Raw genomic sequence first — 13,486 nt, 5'->3', positions numbered from 1 at the left:
TTTCTACTACTACGTACTATTTCTGAAAATGTTGCTATAGAGCAGCAGGGTAGGAGAGAAGGGGTTCCTGTAGCATGTGTTCTTACAGCACAAGGACGCACAACCACGCCATGAGCACAGGGGGACGTAGAGCACAACCACGCCGTGAGCACAGGGTGACGTAGAGCACAACCACGCCGTGAGCACAGGGTGACGTAGAGCACAACCACGCCGTGAGCACAGGGTGACGTAGAGCACAACCACGCCGTGAGCACAGGGTGACAAAAACAGTGCACTGAACATGTATTTTTTTATTTGATCTTTATTTATCTCGAACAACCATAAACACACAAACTTGAAATAACAAAAAAAATAACAACAACTAAATAGAATATTTAATAAAGAAATAATAAATAAAATACAAATACAAATCAAATCAAATATATCTTCCTAGACATGGAAGCAATTGTCAACATAGCTCAAGACAAATGGTTTTGTTCGAGAAGGGACAGAAAGAAGCAACGCTTATCTGGTCCTGCCCCTACCTTACACTATCATATTAATATGTAATAAGTTATCTATCAATATCAAAAATAATATACCTATCCACTACAGCAAAATATAAATAATTACAAAAATACTAGTTCACGTTATTTTCAAGCTCCTCTAACTTATACTTGTCCAATAATTCCTGTTTATATATGTTTATATCTGTTTAGATACCCCACAAACTGAGATGCACTTGCTTTTGAGAGTAGTACGGACAGTGTAAACATGCCCTTGTGCTTCAAATTGATTACTTGACTTAATTGATTAATTGACTGTACGATCTCCCCTCGAAATCTAACAAGCCAACTGCCTGTCAATCAAAGCAGGTCAGACTCATTACAACTTTGCCAAAACTGGAAGTGAAACTTCAGTGAAACACGAATGGGATGTAAACATTGTGAGATAAAATAAAATGCAAAAAATAAAAAATAATAAAAATGTTTTCAATGAAAATCTTTATAATAACACAACCATGATCATTCCATTCATAAAGGTTTACACGTTGTGACGAGCCTGGTGGGTTTCAGACTAGCCACGGTTCAAATGCAAACAAATTCGAATGTCCACACAAGAGCAATATCAATCAATAAGAATATTTATTGAATAAGGGCAGAATTCAGTTCGATAGGCAACAGAATGGTCGTAATACAGTCCGATGGTCAAAAACACAAAACAGGCTCTCGTACACAAAAAGGGATTGTTCAATACTCAGGGTAGTCGTCCGGTCCAGGGTCAGTACACAAGGGGGTTTCTCAGCCAGTCTAGGGTCCAGTACACAATGAACACCTTCTCGCCTTCACCTCTCCTCTCACTACCTCTCACCTTACACAACTCAGAATATCTCAATCTCTCTCTCTATGTCACAACTCCAACCTCACCTCCACTCAACTTACTTCTGACTAACCTAACCTTTTTTTTTTTTTTTTTTTTTTCATTGGCCAAAGAGACTTTTATTCTGGGTGTTAAGATCCCTCTTCAACATTCCTGTGTGACAACAACAACAACAACAACAACAACAACAACAACAACAACAACACTGGTGGTCCAGAACAGGGCAGCACGGTTGGTACTGGGCTGCTCACTAAGGTCTGATGTGAGCCGTATGCATGCCCGCCTCTCTTGGCTTAACGTTGAAAATAGATTGTCTTTTAATATACTTGTGCTGTTCAAGTTGGTCATGAGCAGTAAAACTCCTGTTTTTATACATAATCAGATTGTTTTTAGTAATACTGTGCACGAGCATTACACTAGAGGTTCCAGTAGTGGGCAGCTTGAATTGCCAGGTCCTAGAACCAGCGCTTTAAGGAGATCTTTTATTTTTAGAGCATTAACTCTTTGGAATAACCTGCCTCAAAACCTCTGCTGCATTTACAGTAGATTCACTTTAAAAAAGAATCTTAAATAGTTTTTAAATTGCTTTTAACACTGTAAAGTAATTTTTTGTTTTTGTTTTACACTGTAATGTAATTTTAGCTATCTTAACTGTTACAGTAGTTTCATTATGCACTGTGTGTACTGACTTTTAATAATTTAGTCTTTGCAACAATAATTGTTTTTGTATGTTTTTTTGTGTGTGGACCCCAGGAAGACTAGCTGGTTGCTATGGCACCAGCTAATGGGGATCCCTAATAAAATAAAATAAAACACTGCCTCCAGATACAAAATCCTTCATCACACTTGGGATGGAAGACTCGTCTAACTTTGTTTCCGTTTTTATATTCTTAGTGCCGCTAAATGCTCGGGGGGCGGAGTGTATTTTCTTTGATGTAGTTAAGATTAGTTTTTTTTTATATATAGGACGGGGGAGGGGGGGGGGGGGGCTGGTGAGGGGGGAGGAGTTAGGTCAACAGGTTCATCACTTCTGGTCGGGCATGATGTCGTCGAGGGACTGGCCCGCCTCCAGGCGCTTCTCCATCTCCACCAGCAGCTTGACGCCGTCGATCACCATCTGCATCAGCTCCACCTCGGAGAAGCCCAGACGGTCGGCGTTAGAGATGTCGAAGATACCCCCCACCGCTGCTGCGTCCACTCCACCTGTGCCGCGCTTCTGAAGCCTCAGCCTCTTGAGGATCTCTCCGAACTTCTCGTGCTTGCTGACGCTGGGCAGCTTGACGTGCACTCCGGCGCGCAGCCCGGTGCCCAGGTTGGAGGGGCAGGTGAGGACGTAGCCCAGGTGCTCGTTCCACATGAACTCGTGACCCTTGTTCTTGAACAGGGACTCGATCTTGGTGAGGCCGGTGCAGAAGCGATTGAACACCTCCTTCATGTTGCCTCCCTTCTGCATGGAGATCACACGCAGGTGGTCCTCCTCGTTCACCCACACCAGGAAGGTCTTGTTGTTGTTGTGCCAGATGCCCCTGCCGTCGGGCCAGTCGCGGGCCATGTTGGACGCCAGCAGCAGTGGAGACACGGGCTTGTCGAACAGGAAGTGGTCATCGATCAGCTTGTTCTGTTCCTCATCCGTCATGTTCTTCAGGGCGTAGTACGTGCCTTTCAGGTCGCCGTCCAATGAGTCTAGAGTTGCAATGGAGAGGGTCTCGATGGCGCGTCGCTCCCCGCGGCTGCAGTGGGGGGGCAGGGCGATGCCGCGCACGCTCCTTCCAGTGCGCACCCTGGAGCTCAGCACGTAGTTGGGGTCCAGGTCGTCGCCGCCCTGGAGGTTGTCTGGGTTCAGGTCCGTCTTGTGTTTGTCTGAGGGCTTGTAGCCCCCGTGGCGATCCTCGATGATGGGGTCCAGCAGCTCCTTGAAGACCTCGTAGGTCTCCTCGTCTCCGGCCACGCAGCCCACGGTCATGATGAAGGGGTGGCCTGGGTTATCGACGCCGGTCTGAATGACGTCGTCCAGGGTGAACCCACTGGGGGTCGCCTTGTCCCGCAGGCTGGAGTAGATCTCCGGGGTCAGGATCTTGGCCATGTGGTTGTTGTGCTTGCTGAGGTCGGGGAACTCCTGCTCAGCAGAGTAGTTCATCTTCAGCTTGTTGTGCGGCATGATTGCTCTCACCTTTCCACAGCAAACCAACACCTTGGTTGAGAAATGCAGGCTTCAATCTATATGTTGTTTAGTCTATTTGTTCAGTACTGTTCAGTACTGTTTCAAGATGCACAATGAGATATTCTGAGAGAATTGTTGAATATATATAACAAATGTTGTAGAATGTTTGATTATGACATCATACTGTGACATCACAAATGTTCTAGAATGTTTGATTATGACATCATACTGTGACATCACACTGTAACATGTTTGAGTACCATTTGAATAATATAAATAATATGTACGGTAAGGCTGTCCCCGAAGCCTGTTTTTGGGATTCAAACTTCGTCAGGGTTTTTCGAACAGACGTTCGAACCTTTGTTTTTAATTAAACAATTAAAATTAAATCTTTTTTTTTTTTTTTTTTTTTTTTTTTTTATTATTGCAAAACAAAAATTATTAAAAGTCAGTACTCAACACATAATGCACAATGAAACTAACAGTCAAGGTGGTTAAAATTACATGCAAGTACAGAAACAAGATAAAAAAAGAAAAGTCTATAATAACATTTTAACCGTATACAGTGTATATCCAGCGAAATTACAATTATATAAATGTTTATATAGAACATACCCCTAATACCTATTTTCTAAAACCCTACACACATATGCTCCAGCTCGAACCCCCCCCTCCCGGACCCCTCCTTGGATAGTACCTCCATTATCCCTCACTCCTAACCAGACACTACCATTATAAGCTAGCTTTTATTCTCTCCACCACTTCTACCCACATTGACATTTTGGATTCGTTGAGACCCAGAATTCTTGCTGTAGATATTTCTTGATATATCACATCGAGATATGTAAGAGACCAAACTTTCCGGCACATTTTTTCCGGTTGAAACCAGCGTGATGCGATCAGTTTTTTAGCTACTGTGATACCCGATAAGACCAATCTCTTTAGCTGTGGATTTACTGCAAACTCAAAAACATCATTTAAAAGCAATACAGAGGGGTGTACTGGTATATTCCAAGATACGAGTTTTGATAATTGATGGGTCACATCTTTCCAGAATGCCTTAACTGGTGGGCAGTCCCAATACATGTGCATAAATGTCCCTTCGTCTCCATTTGTACATTGGGAGCATTTTGAGTCTTGTTTCAGGCCCATTCTGTTCAGTCTTATAGGAGTCAAGTATGTCCTGTGAATATAGTTAAGATTGATTTGTTGGTGGTCTGGGTTCCTTGATGTAAGACGGACATTTGCCCATGCTTCTTGCCAATCAAAGTCACTTTCCAGGTCTGGAATATCCCTCCTCCAGACAGTGTCTAGTTGAAGGGTTTCATACGAGGACGTTAGTAATTGATAATAAAAACCTGATACAAAACCTCCCAATGTTTCTCTTTCATAGAAAAATGTGTGGTATCTGTGGTGTTCAACTGGTATGTGTAATGGAACACCGTGAGATCTCAAACATAGGCGTAACTGTATGTAAAAAAAGCCATGTGGACTCGGTGAGGTTAAACTTTGTGCATATTTCTCCATAAGTACAGATGCCCTGGTTATTAAAAATATCCCCTAATGAGTGTATGCCTTGCTCTTCCCATATAGGGAATCTTATAGGACGTTTTCCCATTAAGAGTGCATTGTTATTGAATATGGGAGTGTGATTATGCCATTTTTGAGGGTTAGGATATTTTTTTTGTGTTTCTCGCCATGTTCTGATTGCATGGGTAATTATGGGGCCAAATTCCCGCTCACAGTGCTTGATTGAAAGTTTAGTGTGTGCTATGTCCTTCAGTCTCTGTGGGGCTACTATGTTTTCTTCCAATTCTCTCCAAGATACCAACGCCTGGGGATCAAACTGTCAGGATCCTAGGCCCGGTCCTGGCTGGACTGGGCAGGATGGTAACATTGGGCAGTACCCTCCACCTAACTTTGGGCAATGCCCTCTATCTGACATTGGCCCTCGGCCTGACATTGGCGCCCTACCACCCTCTAGTGGTGACAAACAATCGGTGCGCTCCAGTACACTGGACATCCTGACTACTGTGATAACAATAATTAATAGTATGATTAATGTGGTGTCATGGTGTGTACTGTTGTTGACTTTCCCTTCCCTTGTGTGATGTGGTGTACTGTTGGGTTGTCATGAGTTGCTTTTGTGTTTGTCATTGACTGGTGTCTAGGTTGTTGTGTTCTGTGTGGGCCAGGTGTTTCTGTTTGTTAATTAGTCGGGGTATTTAGGTGTCTGTCTGTCTCCCCTTCGTTGTGGCGACATTCCTCCAGTTACCCCCTGTTCCTCCACGTCGTGTCGCACCGTTCTCCCTCTAGTAAGTCTTAGTGTTTGTTGTTTTTGTATTGTGAAGTTTGTTATTTAGTTTCTGTATTCTCCTTGTATTGCACTGGATTCTACAGTAAACACCCTTCTCCAAGCTTCACTCCTCGCCTCTGCCTCCTCCATTCCTTCCCTTTCTGTATTATTGCATTCAACCTAACCCCATCGTGACATCAAACCATATTTTCAATGGTCTTAATGTGAAAGCCTTAAAATATTGTAAAAAATCTGGAACTGCCATGCCACCGTCTGCTTTATTTCTCTGTGCGGTGGATCTTTTTATGCGAGGTGGTTTGTTATTCCAAATAAATTTGTATGTGGAGGATTGTAATCTTTTCCAGTAGCCCTCTGGAGGAGGTAACGGTAGCATTGAGCTGATGAAGTTGATTCTTGGTAATACATACAACCTAGTGTCTTTGTAGTGTGTGTGTCTGGGGTGTGTGCATGTGGGGGAACTAATGATGTACAGGTGTGTTCTATCAGTACTGATCAGTTACCTAATTGTTTCTACTCCTTCCATGGCAATAATATCTCCCATCCTTCACATATCCATGAGAGGGGGGGGTGATATCTGCCACAACATTTACAAGTAGCAATAATACTTTCAATGCTGAGTATGGACGGTATAGAGTAGACCATTAGTTTGAACTGAATAGGATATTTAGCCAGGCGACAGAAGTTGCTGCGTGATCATCGCTCGAAAATCTCCTGCCGTGTGGGTTGTCTCATTCATAACAATGGAAGCGATACAATTCTGTCGGTCGCCTTGCTTAAAATATTTTTTGAAAAATATACACTAATAAGTAGGCTACTCTTGCAGTGTGTGCAGAACGCAGCATTTACGTTTCCGCCGGGTACTTTGCGAAGGGAGGAGTAAGCCTCCTGGAGCTCTTTAGAAAAGACAGACTTGATTGCTACACATAATAAAATAAATAAATTACAAATTCTACGTGTCTGAAACTTCGACAGGGATGGTGGACACATTGACTGAGAAAAGAACGGGGGATCAAACCTGTGACCTTGAGATTACAGGACAGTCTCTACAACCACCAGGCCACCCTGTCATCCTGGAGTTACAGGACAGTCTCTCCAACCACCAGGCCACCCAGATTTTGGCTTTCCACGATCATGAAAACAAGATAATTGAGATAAAACGATTATTGTGCAGCATACCGTGTTGCTCAAACAGTAGTATCAGGTCGTGTTAAGAGGGAGGAAAGAGCCACGGCATGTTTCTTCAGTTATTTTGAAATGTATATTATAACCTGATGTTTAATAATCATGATTTCAATATCAATCAAAATAATGATTAGTAGCCCTAGTGTTTATGTGTATTTGGTACAGTAGTTTTGTCTTTGTGAATCGAACACTTCAAATTCTGAACCAATCATTCCCATAGCCTGCCCACTGCAACCCCGTTGTCAATGGCAACCCTTTGCCATAACGGCCTCACAGATCTCCACGGGGGGCATGCATTCATTCTGTATACACACACACGCGCACACACACACACACACACACACACACACACACACACACACACACACACACACACACACAAATTGACACTTAACCCACATGTGCTCAATCATTTACATACACATTCACACATATACATGTAGTCATTCTGTGTACACACACACACACACCCATTGACACTTAACCCACACACACTCAATCACCTATACACCTTCAGACATGCATTCATTCTGTATACACACCCACACACAGAAATTGACACTTAACCCACATATACTCAATCATTTATACAAACACATTCACACATAGTCATTATGTGTGTGTACACACACACACACACACACACACACACACACACACACACACACACACACGTCACACACCTACAAACAGTAGGGCACATATGATGGAAATGGGTTTTGTCTAGTCTTTGTATGGATTTGGCTCCAGTCTGAAATGTTATTTAGGCGCTCATTTTCACTAGCAACAGTCAAGTGGCAGGTGGTTGTCAGGCCTTTTGTTACAGTTACATACTTATGCCACGTAATTGTGGCTTGCATGTAGAACCAAGTCTGCATATAAACTGGCACATGTCTGGTACATGCTTATAGCCACGAAATTGTGGGTTCTACACGTCCACATAATAAGACTGTTGACTTACAAACATCAGTCTGAGGTGAAAGCTCTCATCAGTCTGAGGTGAAAGCTCTCAACAGGCTGAGGTGAAAGCTCTCATCAGTCTGAGGTGAAAGCTCTCAACAGGCTGAGGTGAAAGCTCTCAACAGGCTGAGGTGAAAGCTCTCAACAGGCTGAGGTGAAAGCTCTCAACAGGCTGAGGTGAAAGCTCTCAACAGGCTGAGGTGAAAGCTCTCAACAGGCTGAGGTGAAAGCTCTCAACAGGCTGAGGTGAAAGCTCTCAACAGGCTGAGGTGAAAGCTCTCAACAGGCTGAGGTGAAAGCTCTCAAAGCTCCTCTTCATGACTCTCTCCTCCCCACTCCACCTCTTTCCCATTTGATTCTAACATTCTCCCTCTCCCTCGCAGCCTGTGTGTCTGGGTTCTTCAAGGTGGTGCAGGGGGGCCACAAGTGTCTGCAGTGTCCCAGCAACAGTCGCACCACCAACGACGGCGCCACCACCTGCGTGTGCCACAGCGGTCACTACCACGCTGACTCTGACCCGCCCCAGATGCCCTGCACCAGTACGTACCACGCTCACCTGCTTTCACGCCAACACAACACGCTCGTCACGTATCGAGCCATAGTACAGGCTCAAACTAGGTTCATATGTATTGTATATGACGTGTGTGTGTGTGTGTGTGTGTGTGTGTGTGTGTGTGTGTGTGTGTGTGTGTGTGTGTGTGTGTGTGTGTGTGTGTGTGTGTGTGTGTGTGTGTGTGTGTGTGTGTGTGTGTGTGTGTGTGTGTGTGTGTGTGTGTGTGTGTGTGTGTGTGTGTGTGTGTGTGTGTGTGTGTGTGTATCACCATGTCTGAATGTGTGAAAACATTTTGTATGAATCAATGTATGTTTGAATGTGTAATACGGTTTTGATACCAATATGAAAGGAGGGCAGTCACACAGTTGTAGCCTCCATGCAAAAATAATGTATTCTATTTTCAACTATTGATATAAGGTCAACAGTAGATGCCACATAGAAGTGGTAACATCATCTTAAAGCTGGGAAACTGAAGATTAATTTGAGATGCAGTTTAGCAGCTGTCTCAGATTTTCTTAGGAGAAGGTTCAACTTTCATCTTAAGTCTATATTGTTTAAATTGAGTTCCTGGAAAACCTGGAAAAGTGTGTGCCAATAAAAAAATTGTGGGAATTTGAAAATGTTGTGGACATTTTTAAATTGTGTTTTTCAGGCCTGAAAAAGTTCTTGAAAATAATAAAAGCTTTTGGAAATGTAATTGAAGGTGGGCCAAAATAACAACTGGAATACTCAAATCAACTGTATTCAACAATGAAATGTATTCAAATTAAATTTGTCAATTGAATGTAGACATTGACAAATTTAGGTCATGGAAATTGTGGTATTAGTCATGGAATAGTCATGTGAAAATGTGTAGGAATCCTTATTGAGCGTTCTATTCAGAATTAGAAGCACTTTATTCACCAAATACAATGAGTGTACAGGAGGCTGTCTCTATGACAACGGTGCAAAGACATCAACAACAGTATGACACACACATACTGTGTGTACTTTTCTGAGAGCATAATTTTGATGTATTACAACTTCTGTTACTGTTACTAATATGCTGTAAGTGTAATCTAAGGACACTTAGAATTTACCAAATTTAAGTTGTACTTTAGTATACGTATGAGTATTTTGAAAGTGACTGTACTTTGAACTTTGTACTTTGAAAATGAAAATATTTCGGTAAGCAAACATAACCAGAAATACATCAAAAGTATAATTTCAATATATCTAAGCACATCTTAAGTACAACATTTAACACATAAGCTAAGATAAGATAAAATGATGAAATAATCCTTTATTAATCCCCTTGGGGAAATTCAGGTGTCCCCCCCAAACAAAATGTATGAAATAATCTCTTATTTAAAAAGATTTTGCAGGTCCAAAATTAATGCTGTTGTTTACATGTTGCATGCATGTATTTCCTTCCTACATGCCATTTCCCCACCTGGAATGCACCTAATTAGATAAATGAAATGCTGGTGCTTTAGTGCTGAATGTTATCTTTAAATACAACTTTTAAGACATTAAGTACAACTTAAGTGGTTTCAATTCAACACAACATCAGTACACTTTCTGAATACACAAAACGTATACTAAATATAGAAAGTATCCTTTCAGAAAATATACTTATAGTAGTATACTTTTTTTAAGTTGTATGGAGATATAGCCTATAGCACTGAGACATTGACAACCAACAGACGCTCCATACATATAAACACTAGCGCATTCTCTCTTTCCCTCGTAGCTGCCCCGTCGGCACCGCAGAGCGTCATCTCCATCGTGAACGAGACGTCTCTGCGGTTGGAGTGGGGCGCACCGCGGGAGGACGGGGGCCGCGACGACGTGGTCTACAACATCATCTGCAAGAGCTGCGGGGGCGTGCGGAGCGGCTGCACCCGCTGTGGAGACAACGTGCAGTTTGCGCCGCGGCAGCTGGGCCTGACCGACACCCAGGTCCAAATCAGCGACCTGCTGGCGCACACCCATTACACCTTCGAGATCCAGGCTGTCAACGGGGTCTCGGACCAGAGCCCTTACTCCCCGCAATACGCCGCCGTCAATATCACCACCAACCAAGCCGGTAGGTTGACAAGACCCCTCTCCCAAACAACACTGGTCAAGTTGGGGAACTGCTGTGATAGTTTTCACAGTGATCTATATCTAGGTCGTCCTTGGACGGGCCCTCCATCGGTGCTTCCAGTCATCCCGATCCTCCATGCATCTGGCTAGCTCGCCGGTGCATTCTGTTCGCGCATCTCTCCTGAGTACGTCCACGTAGGTTAATGTGGGACGTCCTCGTGATCGATGCCCGTGTGTTGGTTCCCACAGCACAAGTTTGCTGGTTGGCAGCTCATGGTGTCTCTGGCAGTGACCTGCCAGCCTCATTCTCCTGACTGCCACTTTATCGCTCACCTTTAGCACCCCCCCATACAAGTTTGCATTAGTGACATGCTCATCCCTGTTGATGTTGAGCACCACACGCATCATTCTGGTGTAGCACCTGTAGTAAATTCCCAAACATAGACTCATGATTAACTAATGTGTGGAAATATTTAGGCCTCAAAACAATAATTCATAGATTTGTGTGTGTGTGGTTACATAGACTGATTGTGCAAATGCCCTCCTGGGGTGACAATGGCATAGTGGCAGCTGGGGTAAGACTACTTCCTTTTAGGGGGTAGATCAAAACCAAAGACAAAAGGTCACGTAGACATGTTATCTCGCTGGAGTATCCTGTCACACACACAGACACTCACATACTCACACACACACATACACTCACACACACATTTTCACATACACATCCACACACACACACACAGTGATGAGGTTAAAAGGAAACAACTGTTACATCAAAGCGCCCATGAAGTGTTATCAGCTGCTTACGGCCTGGGGACACAGACAGACACACACACATACTCACACACACACATTTTCGAATACACATCCACACACACACACTCACACACACAGAGACACACACAGAGACACACACAGAGACACACACTCACACACACATAGTCACACACACACACACCCACACATTCACACACACACACACACACACTCACACAGAAGATCTCCAAACTAACTATTTCCTGGTATATTGTTAAAATAGTAATTTGAATCATTGAAGTAAGTTAAAATATAATTAGGTTTGGTCATACCTAAATGTCTACAATTAGTTAATGTGTCTGTGCTATTTTCATTTAGATTCAATATGATTAATTGGTTGTTCTATATGGTATTGAAATGTATTCTATTAAGCTAACAGAATGATTAGATTTGTTAGATATATGTTCTGAAAGTCAAACAGACTTAGTAATAAAGAAATATATCTGTGTTTAGGTAATCAATATATTTTGAGGTTCATCAAAGTATTAACAAGTCAAGTAATGTGTTTAAGTAAAAGATATAAGGAAATGAAAATAATGCAATGTTAAAGGTAGATGGTTAAGGCCAGCCTCTGTTTGCATTTATGTGAAGAGGGTTTGGCCTATAAGCCAAACCCCTATTTTCAAAATGCCAGCTTAGCCGGCTTGTGATTGGAGGAACTAATGTGATGATGTCATCAACTCCGAGACACTGGGCCGGGCTATAAGATGGGTGTGTGATGTGGGGAGAGGGACTCAGAAGGAACAACAGAAGAACACTCTGAACCAACCAAAACCCACAAGGAAAAGACCTCTCTCACCATCTCCACCATCAACCCCAAGGAGGCCAAGGCAGAACGAGAACAAAAGGACTTTTTGGAGGGAAAACCAACTTCTTTGTTTTGTCAGCCAAGACAACACAAAGACCAGCAACAACTTATCAATTATCATTCTTTATACTGTAATATTAGGCTGGTTGTATCATCTTACGGCATAGTGTTTGTGATCAACAACCATAGCATCTTCTTATTGTAATTTGTATACATTCTTAAACTTTGATTAAACAACTGTTAAACTATCTTTCCTCCTAAATTCCTTCTGCCTTTCGGCCTGCTCAGTCAGTTTGAAGAGAAGTGATTCCCAGCTTTAAAGTATTGAGACACAACGCCGAGTACTAGCCAACAGGTTCTGAAGCAGAGCAGAACCGAAACAGCCTGGGAATCCACTTCACACCCATCCAAGGACTTCTGCAGGGTGGGCTTCAAGGTCCAGCATTCACTGCCATACAAAAGGACAAACTCAACTGTTGCATGAAAGAAGTTGAGCTTGATTTGACGGGGGGGGTTGGATTTCCACACACTGGTCATGCCGTTCAGAGCCCTCCACGCAAGCGCCTTCCTCCCTTTAAGGTCCTGCTCGGACGAGTTGACCCACAAGCCCAGGTATTTGAAATCACCGACTTCCTTTAGAGCAGAGCCTCCTGTTGTCCTCAGAGGTGGATGATCCGGGAGGATGTTATACATTATGACCTCGGTTTTCTTGGCATTTAGCCTAAGGCCAACCTTGGCGCACTCAGTCTCCACTCTGCACAGGAGTTCCTGTGCCTGCTCCACGTGGTCCGAGAGCAGGCTGATGTCGTCCGCGTAGTCAAGGTCTGTTAAGACTATGGCGGGGTGTCGTCTCGATCTCCTTGGGGTTATTGTGAGACCAAGTTCCTGCTCCCGTCCATTGATGGCCTTCCTGAGCGCATAGTCGAGGACTATGACGAAAAGGAAGGGGGCAAGGGTGTCCCCTTGCATCACTCCAGCCAGGATGTCAAATTCTTCACTGTTGCCGTCTGGGGTTACCACCTTGGCCCTTGTACCCGTGTGCATGGTCCCTATGGCCCGGAGTAGATTGGGAGGGACTCCGTAGGCCTTGAGTATCCTCATCATCACGGCTCTGTGTATCGAGTCAAAAGCCGGTTTGAAGTCGATAAAGCACAGTACCGCTGTCAGGTTGTTCTTTTTCACCTCCTCGATGATTCTTCTCAAGGCCAAGATCTGGGCCACAGTGGTCCTCTTCTCTCGGAAACCATTTTGGTTCTCCCTGAG

At 43.5% G+C, this 13,486-nt stretch overlaps 2 protein-coding genes across 2 annotated transcripts in view; one reads left to right on the top strand and one right to left on the bottom strand.

The window, feature by feature from the left end:
• Positions 1-13,486, top strand: part of LOC311244582 (ephrin type-B receptor 2-like) — a gene marked incomplete at both ends in the record, with an annotated part of 199,092 nt that overhangs the window by 110,830 nt on the left and 74,776 nt on the right. Inside the window, 2 exons of the mRNA XM_084334168.1 lie at positions 8,363-8,518; positions 10,265-10,600. Of these exons, the coding sequence (XP_084190294.1) occupies positions 8,363-8,518; positions 10,265-10,600 (492 nt within the window). The remainder of the gene's footprint in view (positions 1-8,362; positions 8,519-10,264; positions 10,601-13,486) is intronic.
• LOC311244583 (creatine kinase, testis isozyme-like) lies at positions 2,384-3,505 on the bottom strand (the record flags this gene model as incomplete). The annotated part of the gene is made up of 1 exon (XM_084334169.1): positions 2,384-3,505. Exon 1 carries the CDS (start codon positions 3,494-3,496, stop codon positions 2,384-2,386), a length of 1,113 nt encoding a protein of 370 aa, XP_084190295.1. The 5' UTR covers positions 3,497-3,505.

The sequence above is a fragment of the Notolepis coatsorum genome (genome assembly GCF_963971535.1).
Source record: "Notolepis coatsorum genome assembly, chromosome: 17".
NCBI classification, from domain to species: Eukaryota; Metazoa; Chordata; class Actinopteri; order Aulopiformes; family Paralepididae; genus Notolepis; species Notolepis coatsorum.
The sequence above is the reverse complement of the archived record's forward strand: the minus strand, read 5'-3'. Positions and strand labels throughout refer to the sequence as shown.